The sequence below is a fragment of the Hypanus sabinus genome, chromosome 4 (genome assembly GCF_030144855.1).
Source record: "Hypanus sabinus isolate sHypSab1 chromosome 4, sHypSab1.hap1, whole genome shotgun sequence".
Lineage (NCBI taxonomy): Eukaryota > Metazoa > Chordata > Chondrichthyes > Myliobatiformes > Dasyatidae > Hypanus > Hypanus sabinus.
In genome coordinates, this window is record NC_082709.1 from 9,657,752 (window position 1) to 9,675,762 (window position 18,011).

General features: G+C 39.8%; 1 protein-coding gene across 4 annotated transcripts in view; it reads left to right on the forward strand.

Annotated features, from left to right (window-relative positions):
• LOC132392476 (mucin-13-like) overlaps window positions 1–18,011 on the forward strand; it is a 115,142-nt gene that overhangs the window by 72,874 nt on the left and 24,257 nt on the right. For all 4 annotated transcript variants that reach the window (XM_059966367.1, XM_059966370.1, XM_059966368.1 and 1 more), the window contains 4 exons: window positions 2,922–2,945; window positions 4,517–4,537; window positions 8,335–8,451; window positions 12,171–12,277. In XM_059966367.1, the coding sequence (XP_059822350.1) occupies window positions 2,922–2,945; window positions 4,517–4,537; window positions 8,335–8,451; window positions 12,171–12,277 (269 nt within the window). The remainder of the gene's footprint in view (window positions 1–2,921; window positions 2,946–4,516; window positions 4,538–8,334; window positions 8,452–12,170; window positions 12,278–18,011) is intronic.

Genomic DNA, 18,011 nt, shown 5'->3' on the forward strand with positions numbered 1-18,011 from the left:
TCATTCTCACCTTTCACCTTTAATCTAAAGCCTCTAGTTCTAGTCTCACTCAACCTCAGTGGAGAAAGCCTGCTTGCATTAATAAAGTCCCAACTGATTCAACCTTACCCTATAAGTCAGGTCCTCCATTCACAGTAAAATCCGTGTAACTTTTCAATCTTATTTGCATCTTTCCTGTAGGTAGGTGACCAAAACAGGATATAATACTCCAAATTAGGCCTCAGCAACATCTTATACAATTTCAACATAACATCCCAACTCCGATACTGTATGATGGCCATGTTCCAAAAGCCTTCTTTATAACCCTATCTACATTCAAGGAATTATGGATCTTCATTCCTATATCCCTCTGTTCTACTGAAATCCTCAGTGGACTACCACTTCTCCTGTAAGACCTACCTTTCTTGATCCTCCTAAAGTGGATGAGCTTGACATTTTGTGTGCTACAGTCTTAAGGAATCGGTTGGAGGGAGAGAGACTTCAATTTGCACATTTTTGCATGTCACAGTCCCGTCACCATGGTTGGAGGGAGAGAGAGCTCAAAAGAAGGAAATGAAAGAACTGTATAGAAGTTTGTCAAAGATTTAGATGACATGCCCAATCTTCTCAAATCATAGGAATTTACTTGACTACTTTGCCTTCTTCTCAGAACAAATTCTAATGTTGTTCATTAATATTCAGTTGGCACGCTTTTACAACTTTTTGCAGTCTTATCAGGTTTGGCATCTTTGTAAGGCATGAGTGATTCTGGAATGCGTGAGGGGTAATCTTTTACTGGAAGGCTGAGTAAAGCAGATGCCTAGAATGTTCTCTATTCCACATGGTTAATAACCTGAATATACTTTTCTTTCACCAAGAAACATGAACACAAAATTTCTTTAGACAGTTTAGGAGCACACTAAGAGAATTACGGCAGAAATTGAAAAGGGGAAGGAGAAACAGTTAAATCATTAGTACAGGTATTTTAATAAAGATTTGGATACTGCTAGGTGTCGGATCGATTGAACTAAATCGTACAAGTTCTGAGTTAGTCAATGCCACTGAAAGGATAATAGATGATAGCACAACACTTTCATTGTGATTGTTATATTAATTACAGGAATTGGTTGTTTGTCATTAGAAATTAAGTTACTTGACATTATTTGAATACATATTTTTGTAGGAATTCTCAATGTCACAAGACAGGCTGTGAGAATGTTTGCTTTGTGATCATTGTAATTTGCAAATACAAAGAATTTATTTGATTACTTCATCTTCTGAAGTTTCTCAATAACAATAATTTCACACCTATTATCCAAATTTGCAGTCACATCTGAATTCACTTCATTATAAAGAATGAGGAACAGTTTCCTTGCACTGAAGGTGCATATGTCAGATACCCAGTGTCCTATTGTATTAAAAAGATCTGATAGAGTGTTATAGATTAGATTTAACTCACTGGGATGGTCATTGAGATAAGGATTTGCACTGTGCAGCATTACCTAAGTTTGAATATAATTCATTTGTGGAAATGGTTTCATGTGTACTAAGTATATTAGACGCAGAGAAAAGACCAAGTTCACTCAACCTATTCTCATAAGGCATGCTCCCCAATCCAGGCAACATCCGTGTAAGTCTCCTCTGCACCCTTTCTATGGCTCTCATATCCTTCCTGTAGTGAGGCAACCAGAACTGAGCACAGTATTCCAAGTGGGGCTTGACTAGGGTCCTACATAGCTGTAACATTACTCCTAGGCTCTTGAACTCAACCCCATGATTGATGAAGGCCAATACACCGTACTCCTTCTTAAACTCTTTCATTTCTTCTACCAAAGTGCATGACCATACACTTCCTGACACTGTATACCAAGGGGTCATAGCTTGTTCAGCAGCCTCATGTGTGGCACTTCGTCAAAGGCCTTTTGAAATCCAAGTAAACTACATCAACTGATTCTGCTTTGTCCAGCCTGCATGTTATTTCTTCAAAGAATTCCAACATATTTAGCAGGCAAGATTTTCCCTTGAGGAAACTATGCTGACTACAGCCTATTTTATCATGTGCCACCAAGTGCCCTGACACCTCATCCTTAGTAATCGATTCCAACATCTTCCCAAGCACTGAGGTCAGACTAACAGGCCTATAATTTCCTTTCTTCTGTCCCTGTCCCTTATTGAAGAGTAGAGTGACATTTGCAATTTTCATTTAGCTTCTCTTTCTCACATTTCAGGGTGAATTCAATCATAATTATGATCACCTCCCCTAAAGATTCTTTAACCTTAAGCTCTCTAATCAATTCCAGTTCATTGCACAGCACCCAATCCAGAATAACTGATCCCCTAGTAGGCTCAATCACAAGCTACTTTAAAAAGCCATGTCATGGGCATTCTAGCTGATCCCCTAACGGACTCAACCACGAGCTGCTCTAAAAAGCCATCTCATAGGGACTCTAGAAATTCCCCTTCCTGGAATCCAGTATCAACCTAATTTTCCCAATCTACCTGCATATTGAAATCACCGATTCCATCTCTAACTTCAATCAGAATTATTTTTACGCTCTTCAAATATCCCTCCATAGGTTGTACCGGGACTTCTTGTATAGTTCTGCATCATCACACATCTAACCCTCAGCAGACTATGAACCTCATGGTTCATCCATAGTGGCTGTTTGGGTATGTCTGGTATGTTCCCGAAAGCACACACTCATCCACACAGGTCTTGATGAAGTCAGTGACAGCGGTGGTGTATTCATCCAGATTCACAGATGAATCCCTGTATATTGTATAGCCCAATTAACTTAAGACTTTGTTTTTTTCAGATGAACTATTAATATAATGTTAGTCATAATTCAGTTAATATATAGACTGCTGAAGCATACATTTAAAAGTAGCATTCTAAGTATTTGGATAGCTTCAACTAAATTGGTCAACAACTTCTTTTACAGGCAATACCACAGTGACCACGGCAGGTAAGAGCAGTAGATTTTCATTCTGCTTATTGTACATTTGAGTGAAATGGCCATTGATAATTAGAAATTAATTTGCTTGGTCTTTGTATTTCTATATTTCAAGACAGGCTGTGAGAATAGAAGGATTTATTGGTTTGCTTTAGCTTCTTCAGAGCTGCAGTGCTCAACTTTGTCAATACTGTTCCCTACAATTACAGAAAGTGTATTTGCCGTCACATGAAACTTTCATTCTTTACAACAGAAGAGAAATATTCTTTTAGCGGGAACATCCCACAGCTCCGATTGTTCTCTCTTCCACATTTGAATAACATGGATTCAACGTAACTTCTCTGAAGACACAAAAATTTAGTCAAAGATGAAAAGAGAAGAAAGCTTTTTTTCAGTTTCCTTTCTGGGTGTCATTTAAAACGCTTTACCTACTCTTTGTAAACAGAGCCTTGGGAAAAGTGAATTTTATATTTAAGAAAGAATTTGGTAAGCAATAGTGAAGACTCATTTCATAATTGGTTCTCCATTTTTATTTGGTGGCATTCTGTTTTTTGGCATCTGTTTGCTTGCTCTTTGAGCACAGGATTGTCTTTGATGGGCAATCAACATCAGCATCTACAAATCCTTAAATGGATGGCAGGGTATGAAATTAAGGAAGGGGTTGATGAATTTGCTTTTAATTTTTGGATTCACTTTTATCTAGGAAACCACTTGGCAATGTTTCTTTTTTGCAGAGATTTTTGCCATCCATAGCTTGAATCAACATATCTTGAACAACACCATTGAAGTTCATAGTGAAGAACCATGAATCGACACACACCATTAATGGATAGACTCTTAAGACCATAATCTATAGTAGCAGAATTAGGCCATTTGGCCCATTGAGTTGGCTCATAGATCATAGAACATAGAATAGTACAGCACATTACAGGCCCTTCAGCCCACAATGTTGTGCAGACCCTCAAACCCTGCCTCCCATATAACTCCCCACCTTAAATTCGTCCATATACCTGTCTCCACCATTTCATCATGGCTGATCTATTTTCCCTCTCAATTCTGGTCTCCTGCCTTCTCCCCGTATCCCTTCAGGCCATGACAAATCAAGAGTCTATCAATCTCTGTCTTAAATATATCCAATGACTTGGCCTCCTCTGCCACCTGTGGCAATGAATTCTACAAATTCCCGCAGAATGGAGCATGCTGAGATCCTTGGGAAAGTTGATCCAAAATGCTAACCCTTTACCACTGTAACTAGCAGTTGTATTTTTATTATAAAGTTGATTTTTAATAGAGGAACAAGAACCCAAGGGACAACTATTCGAAGAACTGATACATTAAAAAATTATGATGAACATGTGAGAGGTTAAACTTACCTCACAAGAATCATAATCAAAATAAAACCTTGCTACCATGCTGCATCAATGGAGTTAATGGCAACTTAACTCTGGATCGATTTTACAAGTATGTGTAGGTTCAGAACAACAGTTCTGCTTTCAGTGACAATCATGATAGGAGTAACTGTATTATTATATGATACTGTGCATTTGATAGTTTCATATTAAATATTCTATTCTCTTTTATAGCTGTGATCACATCAACCCCAGGTATGACCTGTATCTTTACATTCTGTTTGTTGCATTATGGACTGGCATATCAGAATTAAAATTAATTTGCTTGAATTCCATACTTTAACATTACAAGATTATAAGGGCGCACAGTGATGACAGAAGGAATTTGTTTGACGTAAATGTCTTCTTTGCTAATTTAATTATTTTATATTAGTTTTTATTATGTGCTTTTACTGACAAACCATCCAAAACAAGTGTGACCACATAGAATTATATTATTATATAAACAACAATTAGGCCTCTTGGCCCACAATTTTCTTGCTGTCTATGAAGTATTTCTCTATTCTTATCCAATTAACCAGAAGTGATTTTATAAGTTTGTAAATGGAAAAGAGTAACTGAGGAGAGATTAGGGCTCTTCAAATACATCTTTGTGTGGAGCCCCAGAAGATGGGTGAGGTGCTTTATGAACTTTCTCCTCTGTTTTTAACCATGGAGAAAGACATGTGGACCTCAGACCTTGAGATGGGTAATAGGGTTATCTTGGGGATAGTCTGAATTACGGCAGAGTAGGTTCTGGGGGCTGATTAGATTTATCCAAGAACACTGTGGGAGGCCAACTAGAAATTGCATGAGCCCTGATTGAGATATACACTCAGTAACCACTTTAATAGGTACACCTGTGCAACTGCTCGGTAATGCAAGTATTTAATCAGTTGCACATGTGCCTGTAACTCAATGCATAAAAGCATGCAGATATGGTCAAGAGGTTCAATTGTTGATCGAACTGAACATCAGAATGGGGAAGAAATGTGATCTAAGTGACTTTGACCATTGAATGATTATTATTGCCAATTTGTTTCTCAAAAACTGCTGGTCTCCTGGGATTTCATGCACACCGGTTTACGGTTTAAAGAGTTTACAGAGAATAGCATGAGAAACAAAACAAAAACATCCAGTCCTGTAGACAAAAATGCCTTGTTAATGAGGGAGGTCAGAGGAGAATGAGTAGACTGGTTCAAACTGACAGGAAGGCAACAATAATAACCGTTACAACAGTGGTGTGCAGAAGAGCACAATACATGGAAGTGGGTGGGCTACAAAAGCAGAACCACAAACATACACTCAGTGCATATGTTATCATTAATGACAGGTGAAATGCCAAAAGGATGTGCTAACATTAGAGAGGGTCCAGACGGGGTTCACCAGAATGATCCCAGGAATGAAAGGAGTGTTTGATGGCTCCAGGCCTTTACTTGTTGGAATGTAAAACAATGAGGGAGGATCTCATTGAAACCTATCAAATATTGAAAAGTCTAACAGAGTGGACGTGGAAAAGACGTTTCTTATGTTGGGGAGTCTCAGACAAGAGTGCCCAGCCTCAGAATAGAGGGACGTCCATTTAGAACAGAGAAGAGAAGGAACTTCTTTAGCCAGAGAGTGGTGAATCTGTGAAATTCGTTGTCACAGGCAGCCATGAAGGCCAAGTCATTGGGTACACTTAAGGCAGAAGCTGATAGGTTCTTGATTAGTCGGGGCATGAAAGGTTACGGGGAGAAGGCAGGATATTGGGGCTGAGAGGGAAATGGATCAGTCATGATGAAAGAGCAAACATATTGCAAATGTCACTCCGCTATTTAAGAAGGGGGCAAGGAAGCAAAAAGGAAATTATAGACCTGTTAGCTTGATGGTGGTTGGGAAGTTGTTGGAGTCGATTGTCAAGGATGAGGTTACGAGTACTTGCAGGCATATGACAAGATAGGCAGAACTCAGCATGGTTTCTTTAAAGAAGGATCCTGCCTGACAAACCCATTGCAATTTTTTGAGGAAATTACAAGTAGGCTAGATAAGGGAGATGTAGTGGATGTTGTGTATTTAGATTTTCCGAAGGCCTTTGACAAGGTGCCGCACATGAAGCTGCTAAACAAGATAAGAGCCCATGAAATTACAGGAAAGTTACATACGTGAATAGAACATTGGCTGATTGGCAGGAGACAGAGTGGGAATAAAGGGATCCCATTCTGGTTGGCTGCTGGTTACCAGTGGAGTTCCACAGGGGTCCGTGTTGAGGCCACTTCTTTTTATGTCTACATCAACCATTTGGATCACGAAATAGATGACTTTGTGACTAAGTTTGCTGATGATACAAAGATAGGTGGAGGGGCCGGTAGTGCTGAGGAAATAGAGAGTCTGCAGAGAGACTTGGATAGATTGGGAGAGTGGGAAAAGATGTGGCAAATGAAATACAATGTTGGAAAGTGTATGGTCATGCACTTTCGTAGAAGAAATAACTGGACAGACTATTATTTAAATGGAGAGAGAATTCAAAGTTCTGAGATGCAACGGGACTTGGGAGTCCTCATGCAGGATACCCTTAAGGTTAACCTCCAGGTTGAGTCGGTGGTGAAGAAGGTGAATGCAATGTTGGCATTCATTTCTAGAGGAATAGAGTATAGGAGCAGGGATGTGATGTTGAGGCTCTATAAGGCACAGGTAAGATCTCACTTGGAGTACTGTGTGCAGTTTTGGACTCCTTATTTAAGAAAGGATGTGCTGACATTGGAGAGGGTTCAGAGAAGAGTCACTAGAATGATTCCGGGAATGAGAGGGTTAACACATGAGGAACGTTTGACCGCTCTTGGACTGTACTCCTTGGAGTTTAGAAGAATGAGGGGGGACCTCATAGAAACATTTCGAATGTTGAAAGGCATGGACAGAGTGGACGTGGGAAAGTTGTTTCCCATGGTGGGGGAGTCTAGTACGAGGAGGCTTGACATAAGGATTGAAGGGCGCCCATTCAGAACAGAGATGCGAAGAAATTTTTTTAGCCAGTGGGTGGTGAATCTATGGAATTTTTTGCCACGGGCAGCAGTGGAGGTCAAGTCATTGGGTGTATTTAAGGCAGAGATTGATAGGTATCTGAGTAGCCAGGGCATCAAAGGTTATGATGAGAAGGAGGAGGAGTGGGACTAAATGGGAGATTGGATCAGCTCATGATAAAATGGCAGAGCAGACTCCATGGGCCGAATGGCCGACTTCTGCTCCTTTGTCTTATGGTCTTATGGTCTTACAGTCAGTCAGACTCAGTATTGTTTTAATGCTAGGAATATGTCAATGATGAAATTCTAGATCATGCTAGAGTTCTGCTCAAGGTGTAATTTTTGCTTCATTTTGAATAATTGCTTAATTTTTGGAGGAACTGCGGAAAAGCATTCTGTCAAACCATTTGAGTTGTACCATGGTACAGTGAGAATTGAAACATTTAAAGGGAACTGACATGCTTTAGAAATCACGAGAGCTTCCTAACTATGTTGACAGAATCACCCCTCACATTTTTGAACGGAAGGTGCAACAAATCAATGGAAAAACATTGTGAGGAATCCAGAGTAAAAAACAACTCCTGATGTTCCTCTGAGTTTTATTCATCAAGCTACAATGATAATTTCTTTTATAGCTACTGTCCAAAACAGCCAAAATACCTACTGTCTATTTTAGCAGGATAACCATCTTGTGATAAAAGTTTACTTTTCGGCTGTGCTGATTTAATTGACTGTACAGTCTTGTTAAAAGACATGGCCTAGATAGAAACAATGAATTACAGACAAGAAACAGACTGACTGAGGAACTCAACAGGTCAAGCATTATTTGTGGAGGCAAAGAAATGGTTCACATTTAAGTTTGGAACTTTATATCATGCCAATCTGGACACTTAGACCTAATATTTGGAATTGTGTTGAATGTGTATTGGGGCAGGATTTTGATTGTAACTTATAAAAGATAAGATGTAATTAGTTTATTAAGGCTGTATTTAATCTAGATAATTTCTATTTCAGAACTAGGCTGTTCAATGATCAACTGTGGAGCAAATGCAATTTGCAAACACACATTTAATGGCTATATATGTGAATGTGCCTTTAACTATTACAGAGAAAATGATACCTGTGTGGCAGGTAAGTATATAAAATTTTCTATTTAGAATTCTGAAAACTACTGGTATTATTAGGAAATATTGTAATATGACATGTTTTCTGAATCTGATTATATTTAAAAGTCACATTTATATTTTAAAACTACTACCAAAATTTTAAAATATGAACAAAGTATCTATTTAAAGTCCAAGTTGAGTTCATTGTCATGTGCACAAGTAGATTTATGAACAGGTGCAATGACAAACAAGCAGCACCATAAACACAAAAGATTCTGCTGATGCTAGAAATCCAGAACACACACAAAATGCTACAGGAACTCAGTAGGTCAGGCAGCATCTAAGGAAATGAATAGAAAGTCAATATTTCAGACCAGACCCTTCTTCAGGACTGAGAAGGAATGGTGAAGATACCTGAATAAAAATGTGGGGGTAGCTGGAAGGTGAGAGGTGAAGCCAGGCAGGTGGGAAAGGTCAAGGGCTGGAGAAGAAAGAATCTGATTTGAAGGGAGAGTGGACCACAGGAGAAGGGGAAGGAGGAGGGGACCTGAGGATGGGGGGAAGTGACAGGTTGGTGAGAAGAAGTAAAAGGTCGGAGTGGGGAATAGAGAAAGTGGGAGTGGGAAATTTGGTTGCCGAAGGGAAATCGACATTCATGGGATCAGGTTGGAGAATTTGAGCAGTATTCCAGGCACTTGGCATCATTTCAGCAGCAATCACAAAAGAAACATAAAATACAACTTTTACAAGAAAGAAAACAAAAACAGTGTCCATATTAGAGCAAAATGATCAAAATGGTCAAAGTGTAGTAACTTGGGTTTTGTTTAAGAACTGAATGGTTGCAGGGAACTCCTTTCCAGAATAAAGAATGAGTCAGTAGGTTTAGAAAGGAATAAGAATTTAACCAGCCAACAAAGAGACAATAATACTAAATGGTTGGTGAGTATAGGACTTAAAGTGTTATATTTAAATGCATACAGTATAAGAAATAAGGTGGATCATCTTGTGGCACATTTAGGGATTGTCAGGTAGGATGTGGAGATCACAGAGTCATGGCTGAAACAAGATCACAGCTGGGACAGAAATGCCAGCAGAGGAGATGGGGTGGATTCGTTGATTAAAGAAATGAAATGAAGTCAAGTGATCTGGGGTGAGAAGATGTTGAATACTTGTGGGTAGAGTGCTGATGCACCATCAGTAACTCTCAGAGACGTGAGTTAAGGTAGGCTTTTATTGGCTGGAAGAAAGCACAAGCAGCAAGCGACCACCACACAACATCCTGGAGTCTGAGGGGGGAGCAGTGCCTCCAATCGCCTTTATACCGGGGTCTGTGGGAGGAGCCACAGGAGCAGTCCAGACAGGTATATATAGTTCACCACAAGTGCTAAGGGGGTAAAAGGAAACTGATGGAAGATATATACAGGCCTTTGAACATTAGCTAGAATGCGACATAGAAAGAACAAAGGGAAATAGAAAAAAGCATGTGAAAAAGGCAATGTCACAATGGTCAGAGGAGAATTCAGCATGCAGGGAGATTAGAAAAATCGGGATGATGCTAGATACCAAGAGCAGGGGTGCAGCAGCACCTGGAAGAAGCTTGTGGTTGAGCCCACTAGGGAAAAGACAGTTGTATAATGAATCAGATCTGATTGGAGAGTTTATAGTAAAGAAACCCTTCTGACTTGGTATTCAGCGATGACCACGTGCAGAGGGAGTGACACTTCAAGCGGAATGAACAGTCCACTGAATTTTAGTAAGAACTGTCACAGAACAAAAGGAAAATAATAAACACTAGGCTATTAGGGCCACTAACTAAAACTCTCAATCTAAAAATCTCTTAATTGCTAGGTTAACATCCTGAGACATCCAACAAGTGAAACAATCTTCATTAGGACACCAAGAATGTGGGTGCAGTGGACAGCGAGGAAGGTTTTCAAAGCATGCAGTGGGATCTGGACCAACCGTGAAAAAGGGCTAATAAATGGTGGATAGAATTTGATGCAGTCAACTGTGAGGAGTTGCTCTTCGGAAGGACAAACTAAGCTAGGACTTAGACAGTGGATGATAGAACACTGAGGGGTGCAGTAGAACAGAGGGATATGGAAATACAGATCCATAACTCCTTGAAAGTGGTGCCACAAGTTGATAGGGTTGTAAAGAGAGCTTTTAGAACATTGTTCTTCATAAATCAAAGTACTGAGTACCAGAGTTAGGATGTTGTATGAAGATGTAAAAAGCATTGTTGAGGTCTAATTTGGAGCATTTTGTGTCGTTCTTGTCACTTCCTGACAGGAAAGATATCAATAAGTTTGATACAAGGAAAAATTTCAAGGATGCTGCTGAGACTTGAAGACCTTAGATGTAGGTTAGACCTAGATAGACCTTAGACCTTGAATAAGTTAGGACTTTATTTCTTGGAGCACAGGAGAATGAGGGGAAATTTGAGAGATTTACAAAATAATGATATTTATAGCTAGGATAAATGCAAGCAGGCTTTTTTCCCACAGAGGTCAGGTGAGAGTAGAACCAGAGGTCATAGGTTAAGTATGAAAAGTGAAATACTTAGGAGAAACCTGAGGGGGAATTTCTTCACTCAGAGGGTGGTATGAGTGTGGAACCAGCTGCCAGTGGAGGTGGTGGACACAGGTGCTATTTCAATATTTAAGAGAAATTTGTTTGAGTACATGGGTCAGGGGGGTATAGAGGGTTTAGTTCAGGTGCAGGTCAATGGATCTAGGCAGAAGAATAGTTTGGTGTGGACCTGCTTTTGTGCTGTATATGATTCTTTTACTCACTGGCTGTAGTTTTCACAATGGTGTCTTGCCACCTTTCAGACAAATAAATATGTTTAATAAATGTTGACCTTGCTGCAGATGCCCGTGTCCCATGAATGAATAGGTAATTGTTCATTCTTTCCTAATGTTCCTTTTGATCATTTTCAAATTGGTAAATTGGTTAATTATTGTCACATGCACCAAGACAAAGTGAAAAACTTTGTTTTGTATGCTTTTCATATACAGTAGATAATTTCATTACAACAGTGCATTGAGTTTGTACAAAGAAAGATAATGACAGAATGCAGAAAAAGTACAGAGCAGTCAGCCAATGAGGTGCAAGGCCCATGAGACCAAGAAGCCATCTTATACTAGGGACCTTTCTATAGTCTTATCACAGCAGGATGAAAGCTGTTCTTGAGCATGGTGGTATGTGTCTTCAGGCTTTTTATCTTCTACCCATTGGGGGAGTGGTGGGGAAGAGGGAATCTCCACAGCTGACGTGTTCTTTGATTATTTTTGTTTACGTTACCAAGACAGTGAGAAGTGTAGAGAGAGTCCATGGAGGGGAGGCTGATTTCTATGGTCTGCTGAGCTCTGTCCACAACTCTCTGCAGTTTCTTATGATCAGGGGCAGAGCAGTTACCAGTTTCTAAAGTTAATCAAGGATTATATGTTCCTGGAACTTCATTGTCACTGAATCTTGGTGGTTTACAAGTTGAATTAGCTAATAACATAACCCAACATGCAGAATAAGTCACTAGTGAAGACCTTTGGAAATGAAGACAATCACTGATGCTTTTTGCGCTGGGTCTCAGAAGCTTTCCAATTATTCATAAACTAATTATAATAAGAAAATGAAAAGGATGAGAGATGGAGGAGAAGTTACTGTCATTTATAATTAAATTCACAAAATCTTCTGACATTTGAACAAAATATAAATATTAGATTATTTTTGTTTAATATCTAGGCAAAACTTTTAGTGGAGAAGTAACTCTCGAGCAAAAATTTACGGAAGAGATGAAGAATGAAGCATCAGAGGAACGTAAAAAACTTCATAATTTTATAACTGATGCAGTACGTATTTATAGCTTTGAAGTGCATTTTATAAGTTAAAGACAATAAAAGACAAAAATAACTTTTGTTTAATGAGAAAATAATCAAAGCTGTAAAATACTGAAATGACTCTACAATTCATTAAGGTTTGCAGGTCATCGATTCAATCCTCTAGTTCTCAAATGATATTTTCCCTAGCTTTACTCAAGCTATTGTAATGAAGCATTGAACAAAAACTGGGTGCAGCACAGTTGGAGGTGGCATGACAGCACAGCGGTTAGTGTAATGCTTTGCAGTACCTCCAATCAGTGTTCAATTCCCGTTGCCGTCTGTAAGGAGTTTGTATGTTTGAGGTGGTATGGTAGCATACCAGTTAACACAACGCTTTACAGTACCAGCGACCCAGGTTCAGTTCCCATCGCTGTCCGTAAAGAGTTTGTACATTCTCACCATGACTCTGTGGATTTCCTCCAGGTACACTAGTTTCCTCACTCATACCAAAGATGTACAGGTTAGTAGGTTAATTGGTCACAGAGGCATAATAGGGGAGCATGGGTTCGTAGGACTGAAGAGCCTGTTACCATCCTGTATCTCTAAATCAAACATCCACAGAGTCAGAGATGATGAAATGACATTCATTCATAATTCTATTTGAAGACCAGTTAAAGAGCAACACAATGGAAAGTTGAATAAGATTGGCCTAATGTGTCCATAAATGATTGATAAGGCACTTATTTTTTAGGAGTTAGATGCACAAAATGCTATTTTATCTACAATATATCACTCTTAACATTTATTTACGGGTGCAATTTTGCCAATCAGACCAAGTACATCATAATATTCACTTCTGTCCGTTTGTATTTGCATAAACATGAGCTCAATGTTCCATACTACAATCATTTTGAAAACATCTCATTAAAACAAGGAGCATGTTCCATTAATGTATGTCTTTCTCGGTAATATCATGAGTCGTGTGAAACCCTTTCACTGGGCCCATATACCAACTTGGCTTGTTAGCCGGCTCTGCTCACAGCCACGTGACTCAGCAGTGAGAAGGCCACCTTTCATAAACAATACCTGTCCAGGGTCTGTCTGATCTGGGAGTTCAACGAAACCCATCCAATTAAAGAAACATTGATTTGAGCAAATGCTGTGTAAATGCTGCCCATACAGAATAGTCAGTCAGCCAGAAATAACAGATGGTATACTACATAAAATTATAAAGCAAGTATATTTACAAATTTCAGCTTCGTCAAACAGTTAAAAGGAAAAAGAAAATAAAAGGGCGGGCCCATTACAGTTAAACAAGTTCACTGAAGCTCACAGTGTCTTTTTTTCACATACTGGACCCACGATCTGTGTGACAACACACACCAAATTCTGAACTTCCCTCGATGTCTCATTTGAACAAACTGGCTATTTCTCAGGAGTATTGACCTTTCCTCCTTAGATCCTTTCATCTGCACAAAGTCCTTCGTGCAATGGGGACTTCCCTTCCAATGGCATTCTGCAGCATCTTCCCTTCTGTTCTGCTCCACAGCTCCTGCCAAAAGCCCCCGAGCCAGACGACTGTCCTTCACAAAACTCTTCCCCACAATCCTGACTGGCTGATTCACATGCCAAAGTTGGAAAACATGTATCCTTATCTAAGCTGAAGCCAAAACACACTTTCCAGCATAGCACTCTGCTTTTACAGAAAACTGCTAAAATAAACTACCTCACAACATAGTAGTCGAAATTTTAACCAGGGCATTACATTTGAATGGGCAACTTCAAAACTCACTTGGCTGCTTTGACAGTTTCCAAGTTCTGCAGAGTTTGATGTACATTAATAGGGAATATTTTCTTCAGTGTGGCAGTATTGAGATATTCATTCAGTGGGTGTCTCATTAATAGCACTATTGGCAGCACCAGATTACTGAGATATTGTTATTACATGGACTCGGCATTCAAGGTGGATTGGCAACTTTATTCCCAGGAGGTTCAACAACAAAGAACTTCTTTCCAGAGAGTCTTTGGAGACATCGCAACCCTTCAGAATTTTTCTGATAAACATGGATAAGGTCAAGTTTTCCAATATTGTCAGCACTAGGAGATTTAACTTCTGCCTGTTACGCCACTGGTATTTAGGGCAGCAGTGAAGATCCTCCATCTCTGGCAGTGTTCAGGGCTTCCTTCATCACGTCAGTAGCTTCCTCTCAGTTTTCATCACTGTAGGTCATGCAAGGCTCAGAAATACCGTCAAACTTACATGTAGAAGAATTCTTCATTGCTGTTTCCATAACAATTTCCATAACACAAGACAGGGCTGCTAGTCCTGAGATGAACCTCAAAACTTGGAGGACTGGTGGACCACCCTTAGACTGGCTTTTACCCTTAGGCCTATTTGGCATGGGTGACCCGACCAAGGGCCAAAGAATAAAGCCCTGACTCCAGCCAGTATAGCACCTCAGGTCATTGAGGCACTCAAGCCTCCAAACCATGACAAGGTTGTGGTCCTCTTGGAGGGAGAGATTTAACATTAAGAGCAAAAGACATGGGAGCAGAATTAGGCCATTCAACATACTGAGTATGCTCTGCCATTCAATCATGATGATTTTTTCCCTATTCTTTTAATTTCTCCCTGTAAACTTTGACACCCTTACTAATCAAGAACATATTAACCTGTGCTTTAATTTACCCAATGACATGGCCTCAACAGCTATCTCAGGCAGTGAATTCCACAGATTCACCACTCTCTGGCTAATGATATTCCTCCTCATTTCTGTTCAAAGGAGTGTCCTGTTATCCTAAGGATGTGCTCTCTGGTCCAAGACTCTTGCACTGTTAGAAACATCTTCATCATCGCCACTTTAATCAGGCCTTTCAATATTTGGTATATTTCAATGAGATTGCCCCCAGACCTCCTCATTCTTCTAAACTCCACTGAGTACAGACCCAGAACTATCAAGCTCTTCTTCTATATAAACCCTTTCAACCCTGGGATCATTCTCATAAACACATTCTGGACCCTCTTCAACTTGAGCATGCCCTTGCTTAGGTATGGGGCCCAAAACTACTTGCGAAACTCCAAATGTGATCTGACCCGCACTTTGAAAAGTCTCAACATTATATCCACGTTTTTATATTCTGGTCCTTTTGAACTGAATGCCTTTTTTATTACCAACTCAACCTACAAGTTGACCTTTAGGAAATCCTGCCCTTAGGAATCCCAAATACAGTGGTGTGCAAAAGTTTGGGCACCCCTGGTCAAAATTTCTGTTACTGTGAATAGTTAAGTGAGTAGAAGATGAACTGATCTGCAAAAGTCATAAAGTTAAAGATGAAACATCCTTTTCAACATTTTAAGCAAGATTGGTGTATTATTTTTGTTTTGTACAATTTTTAGAGTGAAAAAAAGGAAAGGAGCACCATGCAAAAGTTTGGGCACCCCAAGAGATTTGAGCTCTCAGATAACTTTTGTCAAGGTCTCAGACCTTAATTAGCTTGTTAGGGCTATGGCTTGTTCACAGTCATCGTTAGGAAGTGTCAGGTGACGCAAATTTCAAAGCTTTAGAAATATCCTGACTCCTCAAACCTTGTCCCAACAATCAGCAGCCATGGGATCCTCTAAGCAGCTACCTAACACTCTGAAATTTAAAATAAATGATGCCCACAAAGCAGGAGAAGGCTACAAGAAGATAGCAAAGCATTTTCAGGTAGCCGTTTCCTCAGTTCGTAATGTAATTAAGAAATGGCAGTTAACAGGAACTGTAGAGGTCAAGTTGAGGTCTGGAAGACCAAGAAAAATTTCCGAGAGAATTGCTTATAGAATTGCTAGAAAGGCAAATCAAAACCACCATTCGACTGTAAAAGACCTTCAGGAAGATTTAGCAGACTCTGGAGTGGTGGTGCACTGTTCTACTGTGCAGCGACACCTGCACAAATATGACTTTCATGGAAGAGTGATCAGAAGAAAACTTTTCTTGCATCCTCACCACAAAATTCAGCGTCAGAAGTTTGCAAAGGAACATCTAAACAAGCCTGATGCATTTTGGAAACAAATCCTGTGGACTGATGAAGTTAAAATAGAACTTTTTGGCCCTCAGTATGCAAAGGTATGTTTGGAGAAAAAAGGGTGCAGAATTTCATGAAAAGAACACCCCTCCAACTGTTAAGCATGGGGGTGGATCGATCATGCTTTGGGCTTGTGTTGCAGCCAGTGGCACAGGGAACATTTCACTTGTAGAGGGAGGAATGAATTCAATTAAATACCAGCAAATTTTGGAAGCAAACATCACACTGTTTGTAAAAAAGCTGAAGATGAAAAGAGGATGGCTGCTACAACAGGATAATGATCCTAAACACACCTCAAAATCCACAATGGACTACCTCAAGAGGCGTAGGCTGAAGGTTTTGCCATGGCCCTCACAGTCCCCTGACCTAAACATCATTGAAAATCTGTGGATAGACCTCAAAAGAGCAGTGCATGCAAGACGGCCCAAGAATCCCAAGAACTAGAAGCCTTTTGCAAGGAAGAATGGGCAAAAATCCCCCAAACAAGAATGGAAAGACTCTTAGCTGGCTACAGAAAGTGTTTACAAGCTGTGATACTTACTAAAGGGGGTGTTACTAAGTACTGACCATGCAGGGTGCCCAAACTTTTGCTTCGGGCCCCTTTTCCTTCTTTGTTGTTTTGAAACTGTAAAAGATGGAAATAAAAAAGTAATCTTGCTTAAAATATTAAAGAAATGAGTCATCTTTAACTTTATGCTTTTTGGAAATCAGGTCATCATTTACCCGCTTAGCTATTCACAGTAACAGAAATTTTGACCTAGGGTGCCCAAACTTTAGCATACCTTTGCACCTCCAATTTCTCATTTTCTCACTGTTTAGAAAATAGTCCATGCCTTTCTCCCTTCAACTAAAGTGCACAACTTTTTGTTTCATTGCAACGGAACAATGGCTGAGAAGTGGCAGATGGAATTCAACTCAGAGAAGTGTGAAGTGATTCACTTTAGAAGGTCAAATTTGAAGGCAAAATAAAGGGTTAATGGCATGATTTTTGGCAACATGGAGAAACCTGGGGACCTTGGGGTCCTTGTCCATTGATTCCGCAAAGTTGCTGCAAGAGGTGATAGAATTGTTAAGAAGGCTATGCTGTGTTGGTCTTCATTATTCAGGAGATTGAGTTCAAATGTCATAAGGTAATGTTGCAGCTCTATAAAACCCTGGTTAGACCACATTTTGAATGTTATGATCATTTCTGGTGGTGAAGCTCCAAAGAAGGTGCAGAGGAGATCTACCAGGTTGCCGCCTCGATTAGAGAGCATATCTTATGAGGATAGGTTGAGTGGGCTAGGGCTTTTCTCTTTGGAGCAGAGAAGGATGTGAGGTATAGATTGAGTGGACAGTCAAAGACTTTTGCCCAGGTTGGAAATGGCTGATGCAAGGGGCATTATTTTAAGATGATTGGAGGGAAATATTGGGGGTATGTCAGACGTAAGTTCTTTACAAAGGAAATTGTGAGTGCATGGAAGGCCCTTTCAGGGTTAGTAGTAGAGGCAGATACATTCTGGCCATTTAAAAAACTCTTAGATAGGTATATGGATTTTAGAAAAATAGAGGGCTATTCAGGAGGGAAGGGTTAGATTGATCTTAGAGTAGGTTAAAAGGTTGGCACAATGCTTTGGTGTTCTATGCACGTCCTGTAAAAGGGAAGGCTACAGTGGGATTTTTCCTAGTCTGCATCCACGATCTTCTCTACCAGCTGAGA